Source organism: Formica exsecta, unplaced genomic scaffold (genome assembly GCF_003651465.1).
Source record: "Formica exsecta isolate Colony F162 unplaced genomic scaffold, ASM365146v1 scaffold333, whole genome shotgun sequence".
Taxonomy (NCBI): Eukaryota; Metazoa; Arthropoda; class Insecta; order Hymenoptera; family Formicidae; genus Formica; species Formica exsecta.
In genome coordinates this window covers 544,210-561,597 of record NW_021850582.1, presented here as the reverse complement: position 1 = coordinate 561,597, position 17,388 = coordinate 544,210, and the positions used below count along the sequence as shown (strand labels likewise).

General features: G+C 36.5%; 1 protein-coding gene across 8 annotated transcripts in view; it reads right to left on the bottom strand.

The window, feature by feature from the left end:
* LOC115238383 overlaps positions 1-17,388 on the bottom strand; it is a 122,033-nt gene that overhangs the window by 73,987 nt on the left and 30,658 nt on the right. For 7 of the 8 annotated variants that reach the window (XR_003884492.1, XM_029812148.1, XM_029812155.1 and 4 more), the window contains exon 3: positions 5,541-5,729. Coding sequence is in view for 7 of the 8 variants with exons in the window: in XM_029812148.1 (XP_029668008.1) it covers positions 5,541-5,729 (189 nt within the window). In the remaining variant the exon portion in view is untranslated. Of the gene's footprint in view, positions 1-5,540; positions 5,730-11,405; positions 12,043-17,388 lie in introns of those variants that run through there. The other variant, XM_029812151.1, reaches the window with a different exon arrangement.

Sequence of the window (17,388 nt, the reverse complement as noted above, 5' to 3'; positions counted from 1 at the left end):
AGGATAGAAATAATTACTTTTCTTTTTATTAAAAGTACAAATTCCAGAGTAGAAATATGCAGAAGATAATCGCTTTTAATTACCAGTAGCGCGAGGGATTGCAGAGTAATGAGCTTAAATAAATATCCCTCGCGCCGAAAGCGGCAAGAAATTGGAAGGAGGGCAGCGCGACGATGCGACGACGCGACGACGCGTCAACGCGGGTGTTACGGTAAGTGGATTAAAAAGTTGCGCATGAAAATGGAATTAATTAGCGTACGACGCGCGATGCACCGATGTAGCGTCGAGAAACGCGACGGAGAAAAGCAGTTAATTAACTAGTCTTCAATTTACCCACGGGATAAAGTAACATTGCAGTGGCGCGCGCAATTAACCGCGGGTATTGTACGTGTCTCCGCGGATTAATAATCCAAAACCCGGTTAAAGCGACGTTCACAGGCGACGATCGTTGTCCGATCTTTAAATCGTTGTACGATCCAGCGAGATTGATCGATCGATGACGAGTTATCTGCTCCAATATCCACCGCGCAAAACTAAGACGCATTTCTGCGAGAAAAATTATCCGTCACCGTAAATTGCAACTTTATCGTTTGACGCGGAATATCGCGAAGAATAACCCCTAGTCTCCACTCTCTGGGGGAAATAAAAATTTGTTTACGGTGAGTTTTTTGTTCCGCTAAAAACTTTTGTATAACTATTTATCATCGATAGCAGTCTTTTCCCTCGCGGAGTTAATAGCCGAACGTCCAAGGGAGAAAGAGAGACTTTCTCTCCAAGGACCGCGAAAGATACCAAAGACCGATAGCAGGGGATGCTCTATCTCGCGGAGGAAATAACACCCCGGGAACACGATGTACGGCCTGGACTTAAGTTATTTATAGACTTCGAGACAACGCGCCGGCTATTCACTACCGTTCTCTTTCACCTCCCCAGCATCTTCGGCTTGTCCTGCGGAAACATTACGGTACCTACAGCAAATTCTAGTATGTGCGCGCCTAGTAGCGTAGCGGAATGCGAGCCGTTAATTCTTTTCGCTATGTTTCGTTACATGTATGTTACAATTTTTGTTTACAATCCCGTATCAAGTATCAGTAATATTTCAATCTGTTAAAACATTATACAATATATGTATATATTAAATATAAAAGAGGCATACATTTATACATAATAAATTTTTTTTTTTTTTTTTTTCAGATAAGAACAATATATATTTATTTAAATTTATGTTTAAATTATACTTAAAAGATATTCTCTTTCTTTTCTTTCTCTCGTCATTTTTAATGCCATTGCAGACAATTCATGCAAAATACAGTCGATGATTCATAAGTTTCTATCCCCTCACGGTTGTAAAAGCGTACTAAGAAATTTACTTCGTTCGTACATGACATTCTCGCAAAAATATTGAAAAATTTCGCGAACGGACACGCGGCTCAAAGTTTTTCACTTTTCCACTTTTGAATGTTGCAAAAATGTAGGGCTATTTTCGACAACGGACATTTTTATGCACGCAGCATGAGGAGCGAAATAAACAACGAGTCTACATTGTCCTGCACTCGTATGTTGTCCTTGTCTCACATCAGTGCATCGATACTATTCGGAATCGGTACGAAGAGATTGGAACAACGCCTCGAGCAAGACTAACCGATAAGATTCGATCGAATGGGAACCCTTTTACAACCCTCTTCTTCCTCTCCCTATTACGATTTCCACCACATGGCAATTTCTCTCGCAAACCCTTGACTCTTTTTTCATTTAGCTCTTTCATTTACATTTCAATTTTGCTCCGTCTTAAATTAAAAGTTAATTGTCTTCTATTAAAAGATACGTCCACCATATTTTAACAAATAGTATCTTTCAATTATTCGTATTCAAAAGTAGATGCAGTCAATTGTGGTATCGATTAACCTCGTGTCTCGTTTATGTTGTGCTCCGCCGAAGATCGATAAACCGTTTTTCCAAGTCGTCGACGTTCTTCGTCCTTCTGTCGAAACTAATTTCGTGCGTGGCTCGAATTTCGACGACTCGAAGAAAACTCGGAGGAAACAGAATCGCGGCGAAAAGACACGGCGAAAATTTCCGGTCCGACATCCGATGAATCGAGAGCATTTAATGGCGGAGAAGAAAGTGACGAGGGGCTCGCAGTAATTTTCGTCGCGCGCATTTTTCTCGTTGTCGTTTTTTCTTGTCGCTTAAAAGCGCGTGGGCGACAGGTGGGATGCAAAAGCAGCTATCTCAGAAAAATGAGAGGGAAACGATAGAATACGAAAGGTGAGAACAGAAGCGAAATTTCAACGAGGATAAGCGAAACCCGTCCAGGTCGAATCTCGACCTATTGCGAGTCGGTAAGAATGAATAGAGAGGGAAAAAATCTTGATGCCGGATAAAGAGAACGTTAATCACGCGTTATCACTCGCTCGTGAAGAAAGACGAAGGGAGACGACGACGCGTCGACGTCGCGATGGAAAGAAAGAGAGATAAAGAAGAAGAGGAAGAATACACGCGTGTTTCTGAAATCTATTTGTCACGAGATTAGTTTGTTAAGCCTCAGATTATATTAAATTAACAAAACGCAAAATTTCTGAATTTACAATTTTCAGAACATGCATACTTTTATTCCTAAGTTTAATTGAAAATGATCATAATATAATTTTGATGGAATTAAAAATTAGTATATCAAATACGTCTCGAAAAGTTTATGCACAATCAAACGCTTTCCCGGCTAACATTCTATTATCGAGATGATAAATATGATAATAATTTATCTTTGGAGATTATCTTCTATTGTTAATTTTACTTACGTTATACAATTACGTTAATGTAAAGCATAAAAGCATGAAAAAGGAATATAAAATATGACGGAAATATACGGAAGTTAAACTGTGGATGCAGTTACAAAGGCTGTGGATGCAGCTACAATTTCAAGCACCAAAGACGATTCTGCGCATACCGTAAAAACAGCTCAAACAATTCTCAACGCGAGCAATTTACAGTATGACGCCACATCCCAAGAATGGAGATACAAAGCAAAAAACGAGATTCAAATGAGAAGTATGCCGACTATAAACAATGTGTCTCTATTACCGTGCATACAATTAAATTTGTTTTCATTATTGTGCGAAAAAGGCACGAAAGCGAGTATGAACTTCCTAGCCCGGTCGCGAATAGCGAACACGTTTTTACATTTCAGCGGGAAGGATGGAAAAAGTACAAGAGGATAAGGGATGAAAAGTAATGGCGCGACGAGACTCTCGGCGCCGTTATGGTGGAGATGGCTCGGTGGATAAACTTATTTCACATAGACAATGCCGCGACAGCGAGGACCCCCAAGTTCGACCGGATATCACGGAATACGTTTCACGAAATAAAGCAGAAAGTGAATCGACCAGCGTGGGAATTAAAGCAAAGTCGCTCGAACGAAGAAAGCGGCACGCGCGAGCGGATTAAAAATTAATCTCGCTTGGTAATGGCGCGACGAGACTCTCGGCGCCGTTATGGTGGAGATGGCTCGGTGGATAAACTTATTTCACATAGACAATGCCGCGACAGCGAGGACCCCCAAGTTCGACCGGATATCACGGAATACGTTTCACGAAATAAAGCAGAAAGTGAATCGACCAGCGTGGGAATTAAAACAAAGTCGCTCGAACGAAGAAAGCGGCACGAGCGGATTAAAAATTAATCTCGCTTGTTTAATTAATCTCTATTGTGCGTGTGTTTGCGGATCTGAAAAAATATTCGCGACACAAAAGACTATTTGTCACGTGTGACAAAACACATTAATTGAATTCTCTCTTTTCTCTTACTTATGCCTCTAATCATATATTGTTTCATTTATTTATGTTTTACATACATCATCATATGCAAAGTCCCGATGATACTGTGTATAGAAATTAAATTAAAGATTTAATTATTTTTCGAAAAATATATACTAGCAAGGCACTTGTTTCGGGCTGAAAATTTATTTGCCAAGTTGCACTTCGAAAATGCAACGGTTACTACATACTGCTATTGAATCTACTCGCGCAAAATCAATATCGCACTTGGACTTGTTTGCGGTATTGCTTCAAGCTTCTGCTGCACTAATGCAGTTCGCCGTTTCTTGCGATTTCTTTATAGGCGACATGGGTCGCGTAAGCTACGGCAAAAACTTGGCAGTTAAGAAGTTAAAAAAGCTGCTCGCGGATATCCGGACGAGTTTACGGTACGTTCGTTCAACAAAAATTCCGAAGCGCTGTACGAGATTTAACGATGAGGAAAACTCGGAGCCCCCTTTCGAAAGAGAAAAAGAGAGCGTTGAACAAGTTCTTCGACCACTTTCTTCGAGCTCCCTGGTATCCTTCTTACTTCCATTTAATGCGAACTACGCCGATCTAATTTCGCAACGACATTAGGCGGTTTATGTCCACGAGCGATAGTGAGAATCGTGTCGTTACCAGAAGCGGTATTCCGTGTCATGTTAAATGACACTCTTGCCGCATCTTTGAGTTATCGAAAATATCATTTGCAACAACGAGAGTTGCGAAATAAGATATTTGAGAAAAATAGAGAAAGGCGGAAATAAAAAGAAGGATATCCGATAAAAAAATAATTACTACAAAAATATATTTCATAAATTCGTCAAAAAATCCGTAAATTAACTCAATATTATCGAATAAAAATTACTTCGCCAAATCAGAAAAATGTCAAAAAGATTCTGATTGATTATTTAAATAAAAAAGAAATAAAAGATGAGTTAGAGAGGAATTAAAGTTGTTTGCGTTTTAAAATAATGGATTACAGTAAGCATTCAATAGACGTTCGAGAGACAATACTTTGAAGAAAGAGTTCGTAATAGAACAAAATCATATAGAACGATATGATCAAAGTTATAATTAAAATTTAATGTTACTAAGAACTTTCGATTCTCGAAATTGATTGCTGCCAAACACGCATTAAATAACACATCGTGCTATCATAGAATCCGCAATAAGCAGAGCAGCACGATCAATCTGTTCGTCTATTCTCACGTCATGTTGCTTTGAATATCAAATATATTTCGCGAGAAAAACAAGTCTCGGCATTTTTTGCGCCTTTTATTAAAGATATATGCGTAGGTGTAGAAATCGTCTTAAAAGGAGTACACCGCCCTCAGCATATTTTGCTTTGGCATCTATTCTCTTTCCTTCTTATGCAAAGATTTCATTATGATAAAGTGAGAATCGTAAAATATTTCCCGTTATTATGTAGAGAATTAATAATATATATTGTATAATAAAGATAAAAAGACTGAATTGATAACAGATGAACCGTATCAAGGAACAAAAATATAAAATTTAATAACATATATAACAAGACTGCGAATAAAAAATCTGAGTCTCATGTCTAAAGACAAATAATACTTGTTTTTTTACGATTTTCTACAACACACTATGATTTTGAAATCTGTACAACTTTAAAGAAAAGTCGTTGAAATAAATAACGTCTATTAAAATATATTAGCAGCAAATTCATCAGCCCTTTAAATCAGTCCTTAGGGCGATAAAAACCAAGTTGTGACTTACCTTGAATGCAAAACGCAGCCGCGTTGCACCGTGATGTAATTCGACGCTGGTGGTGGTGGAGGGGTGAGATACGTCGGTGGTAGTGGTGCTGGTTCATGTCTGTGAGAATGGTTGTGCTGATGATTATGAGAATGGCTCAGGGTACCTCGCAAAGACACAAGCAGATGGCGATGTGGCGTCGACTGCTCGCTGAAACATCAACGGGAAAAAAACTTGATCAGACGACCGATGATGAAATTCTCTCGCCCGGTTATTCTTTTTGCCACCGGGTATATACCGATGGTACCGTACCAATGGTCGACCGTGTAGAAGGATGTCTTCTGTCGGTAACAACCAGCGTAAGATAAAATCAGATTCGCAAAACGTTGATTTTAGACAGATAATTAAAGAGTCACATAAAAAGATGGTATAAATTTATTAATTTCATAAATGAGAATGCAAATTTATCAAGATGAAAAAATTTATAAAACATTGTATCTGTTTGAGCTCCTATCTTCTTGTAATAAAGTATCTGCAGAGCAAAGTAAAACTATTATCTTAAATCTTCTCACTCTATTCTATAAAAAATTTGTTTATAAAAATAAAACATCCTCTCTTCTTTTCTTATCTTTTCTCCCATTTTTTAAATTAAACTTAATATTTGAGAAATTATGTTATTTATTTTTGTTTTTCCTTTAATAGATATTAAAACGCTTATCATACATGTTTTTCTCAAAATCAATTTTAATATACAAAGAGCTCTAATTTTTATCCAATAATTGATAACATGTTATCAAATCAGTTGTGTATTTAATCTTTTTTTTTTTTTTCGAATCAAATCTAATGCTTATTTTAATCGTGGCACGTCACGCCTTGATATTTATCATTTTGATATTTATCAAAATTATTGACCAATATAAAATATAATAAATTCTAAAAATAAAAAATACTTTATCAACAATAAAATACAGATTCATAAAAAGAGATACATGTGTATTGAATGATGTCTAAAATTAAATTAATGGCCTCATCATTGGTGAAAAATCTTCTTTGTAAATAAGAGAAGCTACAATGCACAAAATGTCTCTTTCAATGTGTTTCTCATTATGAATTTTTGTAGGACTCGATTTGTTTTCACACCTGCCAGTAATTACAGAGGGCCGCTCGTACTTCCGGTCATAAAGTACCATCGCACCTGGACCCCTTTATTCTGAAATTCTGGTAAAGTGTGTGCATAATACACGAGTTCAAAAACTTTGGTATTTGTTTGAAACATTTTCATATATTCGAATTTCTGTTTACGAAAGAAAACATTGGTCCACTAATTAAAAATTGAGATTTTCTAACAAACGTAAATTTGCTCTGCATAAGAAAAACGTATTCGTTTCTTATAAATTTCAGAATAGAAATATGAAATTATAAAACAAATCTGTAATTATATTAACGCATAAATACCAACAATTTGTGCAAAAATCGATATGTCGCAATTTCAATTATTTAATTCGCGTTCTAATTTACATCTTCCATAGTAACTGCAAAAAAAATTTAAGCTTAACCAAAGTGAAAATTCGTGTTATGATTATGTTTAAAATTGTGTGACGTTTCGTAAGTAAATGATTTTATCGTAGTAGCGCGTGAAACCGAACGTGAGACCGGAAGTGTTGAAAGGAACGATTCAGGTCTTTTTTTATAAGTGTCAAGGACTCTTATCTACCCCAACGAACTAGTTTCCCCATTTTATCATGCCGCTATCATTTAGTCGCCCGATAAAAAGAAAAAGAAAGGAAAAAACACATATACTTGCGATAAATATATAATGCATGCAACAGTCTTCACATAAACTAATATCCTTCTCATCACTCTAACGAGACTTTAAAAGTTTCTCATAAGACGGCAAAACATCGTACTTTGCCGACAAGTTTGATAAGCTTTAATAACCGATAATAATTCTATGCAAGACAGAACTTTGATTGCACACCATCGACCCGAGTATATGCTCCGAAACGAAGGCGGGAGCACAAACTTCTAAGAATAGCGATGCTTGGGACAAAATGAAGACTGTGACGTGCGTTTCGTGAAAGAGAATAATTAGACGCGCCGCGTCGGTGTGTTATCAAGATTCACGCATGTAACAGTGAACTGCAGTAATTAGACGAGAGCAAGAATAAACAACACACGAATACTAACAATGGCACGAGTATCTTTTCCTTTTGGATTCCTTAAGACTCTTTAAAAATGTCATTTAAATAATATATTGATAATAACTTGAGTAAAAAAGTGTTTCGTTATTATAATTATTATTGTATTATATTGCACGGATTATCTGCAATTCGTATATGTATCGGCCTTTTTAATCCTTATTTAAATTTTTTTAGAAGAGCTATATTTTTTATTTCATTTCTTGTTTCTCTAATTTTTTTCAGCAGCTTCGATATGTCGGTATCGATAATTTTTGAACTTTTGTTTCTCGAATATACGGATTTTTCGCAAAGGATTATAAGGTAAATTTAAACAGGAATTTTCGCTTCGTTCAAACTATCGGCGAGTTTGGATCAATATGTAGGACGATTTAAAAATGCAAGTCCTAAAACCGCCATGAACACCGGTGCTCGCGACGTACGTAATTCAAGACCGTCGTGCAAGTCCTGAGAGGGTTCGTCGCAAATGTTTAACGGGGAGTCACGAAAGAACACAGTGGTTCATGTATCCGTGCAATTCCGTACTCGTATGTACAATAAGTTATGCGAGCTCGACGAAAGAAGAAAAGAATAAACGAGAGAAGCGCCAAGCTGAGACAGAAGGGAAAATTGTCAAGTATTTGAGCGTATAAACGTTTCAAAGTGACGGCAAAGACACGCTTTATTCCAGGCCACAGAGTATACGTCTCGAACTTTATATATTTCACGAAAAATTACGACTCGCGTTTTTTGCAATAAAAAGAATACGCACACTATAAAATGTAAGTAAATAAACGAATGAGATTGCAATATAAAAAATTTTTACCCCCTTTTTTTTTTGTATAGCGATAGTAAAAAAGAAAAACCGTAGAGATATAAAGTTCCACGTTCAAACAGTTGCATTTTCTGTTTTTCACATGCGCATCGATATTATTTTCAACTTTGCACACTGCAGTCTAAAGAAAACTGTAGCTGATATTATTCGCAAAATTTTTAATATAAGATGTAATATAGCAATACCATATCTCGATAACATATTATTAAAGACATGGCATATGTCTATAAATTTATAAAACATCTACTAACATAAATGTGTATTCCTCTTTTTTTTTAAACTTGTTATACTGTAAAATTAGAGTTGATTATTAAAATCTTTTTCCTCTATACATAAGAGAATATTAATGCCAAAGAGAGAAAGAAAAAAGGAGATCTCGAGAAGAGACTTTATTCATTCAACGAAAGTCTGAAAACAATATTGCGGAAATATAAGGAAATTCCAAATTGTTTACTTCCGATATTGCGGTGCAGTAAACCTTTTGTAAGAGCATATTGCCGCGTACATTCGAAGGATCGGCACGATCTTTTCAGGGTCGATTCCTCCGACATCAGTAAAATCTCTCAACCTTAACGCAGCGATTCCCAACGAGCGGTTTGCGATATTCGAGAGCTCGCAAATACGCTCCAGAGAATGCGCGATAAAAATTCTGCAATAGCATCTGTTGCAATTTTTTTTAAATGACGTTAGCAGACAATATATATTTGAGTTCTTTCAATAAAATAATTTTCGAAATATATTCAATAGCTTGTAATAAAATATCTTTAATCAAATATATTATTACTGGATAGAATTATTCAAAATTCGTTAAAAAAAAAAAATAATAATAATCTTGATAAGATTTGTATATTAGACTAAAAATTTTTGAGATTTATAATTCTTAATTTTATGAATAATTAAAGTTTAAAAAGTTTGCACAGGCATATTTATTACACTGCTCCAATATTAAAGAAAAGATTTTCAATAAAATAAATTGAATCACCGTCTTAATTAATTATTCTTTGTTCTTTCAACTCTAATAGTATAAAAAAAAGGCATTAATGCGTATAATAAACTGAGGTTTAGATCTAGCGACTGTCAGAGAGGAATCGATTCTTAGTTTTATCTCATGATATCGATAAAAGCCAATTTCACAATAACATTTTTTAATCTGATGGATTTATTTCTCGTTCTCATTGATAATAATATTACGGCTTATATTAGATGATCGCGAACAAGTCGTGCCATCGTGCGTAAACTTTTGCATCGAAACGACCGAACGATGGAAAAAACGGAGCGAAAAAGAGAAGGTAGAAAAGTATGATAATCGGAAACTGATGACGAGATATCTCTCTCGTTCATGCGGGCATTGGCTTCCGCGGCAGATGCTACCTGACTGGAAATTACCTTACATCGGCCAGGAGATGGCCACAACAGGTCTTCCGATGTTTGCGATCGAAACGGTACCACACAAATAACTTCGTCTTTCAAAAACGTCAGACAACCGATGTTCCGTTAATATTTAGATAGCAATCGGATAAAGTTGATCTGTCATCGTTAATAACCTGATAATCAATACTTATCGATAATTAAAGTACCGGAGATAAAAAGTATATTAATCTCGCGTTTCTTTCATGCAGTGGTGTTCTTTTCGATTTCTTTTTCATTAAGATACAACGCGATTTATAAGTTTCACAAAAAAATAGATCGTGCATCGTAGGAGGTATAAGTGACGTCGGTTTATAAATACAATACCGAAAGATGCATTTGGGCAATTCGTTATCGTGTTACAAGTCATTTCGCTCGCATACGGCGAGCATATGCTCGACGTTCGAATCTTGCTGAAAGCAAGCAACTTTAGACACACACACACACGAGGAGACGTTCTATACTTGACTTTAATAGCACTCCAATACGCCATCGTCATCGAGGTGGTCTCGAAAGCCCTATGTTTTCTTCTTTTCTTTTGTGTACAGTTTGTATTTTTAATTAAGCATCGTTTCCTTACCGTGTTTACGTTCCGATAAACCACCAAACTTTTGTAAACATAACATGAGTATGAAAATTCTTCGATATTACATCGCGAGCAAAATTATTTTTAAAGATTAATCCGAATAGTACAATTCGTAATATATGAATTTTTTTTCTGTTCGTATTTAGAGATCGTAATCGTTCGTTAATATAGATTAGCCGTGCCGGAGCGTATCGACAAACGCAATCACGGTACCTACATTTGCCATTAACCCGGTACTTCAATCGGAATACTCCAAATAATGATTGGAATTGGCGCTATTGCTACGGAAGAACGTTCGCCATGCAGAATTCTCGCGCGGAAGCACCGCTAGACATATTGGAGTCTCGAGTATTGTTCGGAACGAGAAATTCTTTTTATAAGATGCACGCGTGCACGTGCGCTCCGTCTACTTTATCTCCCCCAGCATCTAGTGACGAATTCTAACTGCGTCTTGAAAACTATGAATTTTTTAACGGCGTTAACGTCGTTCCGTTCGCGCGCACGTACATTAAGTATGATGTACGTAAGATGATTATTGTTACACAATCTTGTGCCGTAGCGCGAAATTATTTTCGTCACAACTACGTACAACAAATTTACTCGACATAATTTATAAATGGAATTAATCGAATTAATTTGAAATTATTCGATTTAGTGAAACGTAAAAGGATTCACTGCGTTTGCATTTAAAAAAAAAAAAAAACAGAAAACGCGCAACGTTCGCGCTTTAATATTCATGTTAAAACCAAACACACACGTCGATGAAAAATAATTCATTTAATTCTCGCTTAATCCCTTCCGTCTGTGTAAGGTTTCCGAGCGGAGATTTGCGGTCGTCGAGCGGATCGAACGAATCCGTACGAGTGCATCGAGAAAAATACCTGGGTACGTTGTTGCTCTTAAAGCTGACCATTACTTCATTCCGCAGCGTCGGGGTTAGGTTAGGCTATCACGGTGGTCGTCGGTGCACGTCAGACCCTACACCACATTACACTTGGTTGCATATAACACACGCACAAACGCACACGTAACACACTCACACGCGTTTCTTCCGGAAATCATCGGCGCGAGAAAAGAAAGAAATACGTTCGCGCGACCACGTGTACGGAACGTTCCGACAAGATGTCATGCGTCCTTTCAACCGCGCGTTTCCCGACGGACTGACTACTGACTGCGCAGTCACGCACCGCGCACCGCGCTCACCGAGTTCCCCCATTCTCGTTTCCCCTACCACTTTTCCCTTTTTTCATCCGCTGCCGCTGTCTGCGACAAAGACGGCGAGTTGTATAGCACCTTTCTCTTTCTCTCTCTTTTTCTCTCTCTCTCTTACATCGCCGCCTTTATGAATTGACTACTATTTTCTTATAGATTTACTGTTGTGGAATATTAAATTAAAATACATGACAATAAATGCGTAAGCGTTTGCGCATCCTCTAATCAAATTTTCCTGTCAGCTCTCACTTTTTCCTTCATTTTCTCCTTTTCTCTTATAGGAATAAAAATTTAATATTAATTTAAATGTAATGTTAAAGAAACTAATTATAAATTAAATTAAATTGATAAAAAATATTATAGTAAACGAGAAAGAACATTTTATTTTAGGATACATATAAAAATTAATCGTATGTATGTATCGTATAATCGTTTTCCTACATTTTTCTCATATTTTTCGTACATTTTATATAAGTCTTTCATTAGATAATTTATCCTCTTGGAAAAAGATAGAAGCGTGTAGCGTTTCATTAAATTCACTAATAGTAAAGTAAGTTTCTCAAAGAAAAAAAAAAAAAAAAAAAAAAAAAAATTGTAGACCGCCCCTGCAGCCACTAGTAAATGCATCCTTCCGTCGTCTCTCACAAGTCCATTGCTTTGCCATTTCTAGCAAGCATATCTTTTTCCCATCTCTCTCAAACGCATCCTCTTACTGCTTCTTGCCAGTAGCGGATTTATATATTATAACGCCCCTTAAACTTATAAATTCAATTTTTTATCGAGATTCTTCATGTTCGCACACACATTGCGTGATGATAATTACAATTCACACAATAATTATTTTTCTTTTTTTTTTTTGCGAATCTCTTTTCTTTCATATTTTAAAATTTTAGAAATTAGAGAAAGATAATCTTTTTTTTTTTTTTGCGAATCTCTTTTCTTTCATATTTTAAAATTTTAGAAATTAGAGAAAGATAATCTTTTTTTTTTTTTTGCGAATCTCTTTTCTTTCATATTTTAAAATTTTAGAAATTAGAGAAAGATAATCTTTTTTTTTTTTTTGCGAATCTCTTTTCTTTCATATTTTAAAATTTTAGAAATTAGAGAAAGATAATCTTTTTTTTTTTTTTGCGAATCTCTTTACTTTCATATTTTAAAATTTTAGAAATTAGAGAAAGATAATCTTTCTTCTTTTTTCGGGGAATGGTTGTAAATTTATACGTTACTCGCGATTTAAAGCCGAATACATCACTGTCTCTAGTAAAACCATATTACTATCTTCCGTATAAATGCAGTCTTCCGCTGCCTCGTAAACGCAACGTTTCGCAGTGTCTCTCGAGTGTTCATCATTCATTCCATCGTCTCTCGGAAGCACAGCGTTTAGCGGAGTCTCGTAAACGTACCGTTCCGCTAGCCTGTGTGCGGGTTACCGTCCTTTCTTTCATTGTCCCCTTCAATCCGTCTCTGATGACAACCGGCGTAGCTCACGCGGAAATTCATAGCTGGCTCAGCATTACATTTTCTTTATCGCTATATATACACGGCAACGCATGTTTCAGATAATCAACGTCATTAATAAAATTTGAAAAAAAAATATTTCAATTATCCCAAATTAATCAGATGTAGCAATTAAATCTACAGATTTAAAGTAATCGCTTACATAATTTTTTAGCAAGATTATAATTTTTGTTTTAAAGAAAAAATTTTTCGGAATTAATCTATATCTTTTTCCTTGAAATTATTCAAGTAATTATTCGCGAATAAAAAAAATTAAGTCGTTGAATGTGTAAAATAATTGCACGAGTAAGAGATTAAGCTAAATTAAAACCATAAAACTTTCTACACGTCACACATCTCTATTAATCGAAATATAAAAAATAAATTAGAGAGAGATTATAAGACAACCGAAATTACGTATCCAGGGAAGAAAGTTCATTTAACAGAAAATATTTCCGGGGTTGGTATACGAGAGACACGATGGAACGCGGGTAACGAGATTCTAGGGTGTGCGGAATACGGTGGCGCTGCTGAATAACCGTCGGCACGCGTTATTTCATGTGGATTTTGACGTAACGTTCGTTACGCTTAAGCACCGGTGTGCTTTTACCGCGTATATGCAACTCTACGGAATCCCTTGATTGAACTTTCCCGTCACGTCTCATACCTTTCGGTTCAAGTTTCTCGCTTGTGCTCCAACAAAAGGCCAAGCTTTTCGACGTCTTCCGAAAGAAAAGATGACGAGTTTTCTCAGTTAAAAACTATTAACCGTCATTCCCCAAAAGTCCTTGGTTTTCGTAATCGAAGACCTTGGCCGTCGATCTTTATTGCGAATAACGCGTCTAAGACACAGATTCTCTATTACGATTCAGAGAAAATGTATTGCAATTTCTATCAATTAATGCAAATCTTTCGTTAAAGAAAAAGATCTTGAAAAAGAGAACGAGAGAGAGAGAGAGAGAGAGAGAAATTTATCCGCGACAAATAATTCAATCGTCATTAATATTCCAGCATTGCTTTAAAAGATTACATATAGATATTTCGTCTTTCATCTAGAATTAATTTCATGTTCGTTCAGTTCAAAGACCGCGCGAGACCAAAGCATTATCACTTAATAAAACATTTCCTCGTAGTCGAGTATATATATATATAACTGTGTGTTAAATTTATTAAATAAAATATATTAAAATAATTAAACAGAGAGATAATTCAATTTATTTGTGTTGCGCACTTATGTACACAGATTTTTGTATAAATGTTCTTTACTTTTTAAAAAGTACTAGGATAAAACTATTTCAGAAGCAATATATTCTCGCTTTCTATTCTGCACTTGTCGAGATGGTTGTTTGAAAAGATAGATAGATGAATACCGTAGGCAGGTAGAGAGACCCGGATTCTTCTCGCTATTGTCAACGTGGGTCGAAAAAAGCAACCTATTCATATTCAACGAGTACCTATAGCGTCAGCCAGTAAAACGGCATGTTTGTTTAAAGATTGTTGAATTCATAATACGAATATCAAACGCAATTGCAGGAGCTTATAGTATTTTAATTCCTTCTCGAAACTTTAGGTTTCGTTACCGTATTCGAGATCGCTTCGGCCGTCGTCTACAACGTCATTAATCCGGCTTTTGTATCCGCAACGCGGAAGAGACCCATCCGGGTCATCGATAGCAAACTCGATGTCCGTTCGTTCACCGAAATGAAATTACGAACGTTTCGTGGTCGATGCGACGCAAGTTGCTCGACAATGTCAATTTACACAATTTAGTCCCGTAAAAGAGCATCGCTTTTGATTCGTCATGAGAAATTATTTTTTTTTCAAATCTAGAGAGTATTCAATATGACTGACTTATGTTTCTTTCTTTATCACGTGCAAACGTTTCAATATTGTCTCAATTTATTCACATACATCTTGAATAATAATTTAAATTATTTAATCTTGATCTTTGAACGTATAATTAAATAAATAAAAAATAACAAATATATTTGATATAAATTCTTTTTTTGTTTTTCCGCATATTTTTCGAGATATTCACGACATGATCGTATATTTTAAAACATGTGGGACTCGATATAAGGAGATAAAATATATTATTCCATTCTCGTATCGAACTATATTATGCTTTCTTAAATATTGGCTAGCTTTATTACCACGAATGGTTGGAAAAGATCGGTGACGCGCCATTCAAATAACTTCTTGAGAAAATATTGAAACTCGATGTCAGAGACAGAGAGCGAAAGAGCGGGCTATATTCACGTGGCGCGTATGTGCGCGAACTGTGTTTGGAATTTCAACGAGAACCGCTGGAGATCAACGGAAAACTTTTGGACCATGTGACGACACGACAGTAGTCGTGGGAGTGGTCAGAAGAACACGCAAACTACCGGAGCATTCTCGGTAATATATATGTGAGTGCAACAAACTTCTAAAGTGTTTTGCCCTTCAGCGTAGCTACCTCGAAATTCTCCCAATTTCGACGCGAATTGAGCCGAAAATACGATCGAATATCCATAAAATTTTCTGCTTCCTTCGCCTTCGTGTAAGTGTGACCACGGTATAAATTTCCACTTTGTCACGTCATCATCCGGACATTGTACGAGGCAAGTAAAACGTCAAAGTTTTAGGGCGTCTCAAAGTTCATATTAAAGTACCGTAAATCCGCGCTCTGAAGAAAGTTTGCATCGTAAAAGAGAAGAATTTAGATTCATCAAATGTCTAACAAAGTAATTTGTGCGAGCAACTTTGGCCTCAATATCACTATATCACTATATAAATGTGTGACAGTAGTCGTGGGAGTGGTCAGAAGAACACGCAAACTACCGGAGCATTCTCGGTAATATATATGTGAGTGCAACAAACTTCTAAAGTGTTTTGCCCTTCAGCGTAGCTACCTCGAAATTCTCCCAATTTCGACGCGAATTGAGCCGAAAATACGATCGAATATCCATAAAATTTTCTGCTTCCTTCGCCTTCGTGTAAGTGTGACCACGGTATAAATTTCCACTTTGTCACGTCATCATCCGGACATTGTACGAGGCAAGTAAAACGTCAAAGTTTTAGGGCGTCTCAAAGTTCATATTAAAGTACCGTAAATCCGCGCTCTGAAGAAAGTTTGCATCGTAAAAGAGAAGAATTTAGATTCATCAAATGTCTAACAAAGTAATTTGTGCGAGCAACTTTGGCCTCAATATCACTATATCACTATATAAATGTGTGTGTGTGTGTGTATATATATGTATATAAAAAATAAAGCCATTGTTTATTAATTGTCTCCTCGGATGGTTCTGAAATCTCCTTATTCCGGTGCAAAGCTGTCTCAATGCAGCTGGTGCAGTCTTATCTTATTGGTTCGAGCGGAACAAACAGAATATTCCAAAGTTTAGTTTACTCATACGTACATTGTGCGCGACTTTCACAAGGGCTCGCAAAACTTAACCGTTAAGTACACCGCGTTAAGTGCACGCCAGTATTCCATTCCAGTATAATCGCTATATAATTGAATAATTGTCGAACGTTGACGTGGATTTCCGCAAAAGTCATTTGTGTATTGTGCGACGCGGCACAAGAGACTACTAACAATAAGGGCCCTGATATCTTTGCACATGGAATGAAATTCAACTCTGCGGTATCGTTAAGTCGCTAGTTCCGCCGGTGCTCGAGAGATTTAAGACGAAACGATAAAAGCGACGTGGTCGTAGCGCGCTACGACGATAATTAACGTGATTTCTGAAAACAGACACTTGTGCGGTCTTTACCGTAACGAGAGAAGATTTGTACAACGTGTAAATTTAACGTTGCCAAAGTGGAGTAAACGCGCCCCTACGATGTCCACCATAATCGTCGCAGGTGCGACAAAGTTATAATCGTCTCGGCAATAAAATCCGCAAACCAACTTTGTGGTGGAGTCTCGCCCACTAAATTTATGGACTTTGCTACATTATTGCGGATTTGAGAGAAGCTTCGTTAGAGTTACGACGAAAATTGCTTGATAGCTGTTAGTTAAACGAAAGTTTGATAAACGTTTCAACGGCACGATTTTACGCTCTCTGTATAATTTAATGATAGTCATGCTGTAGTCATAAATTCTCACGGTACGGTTAAAAAGGATAAAGGCCGCTTTTTAAAAAGTTTTCTCGAATGCTGCGGCATTCC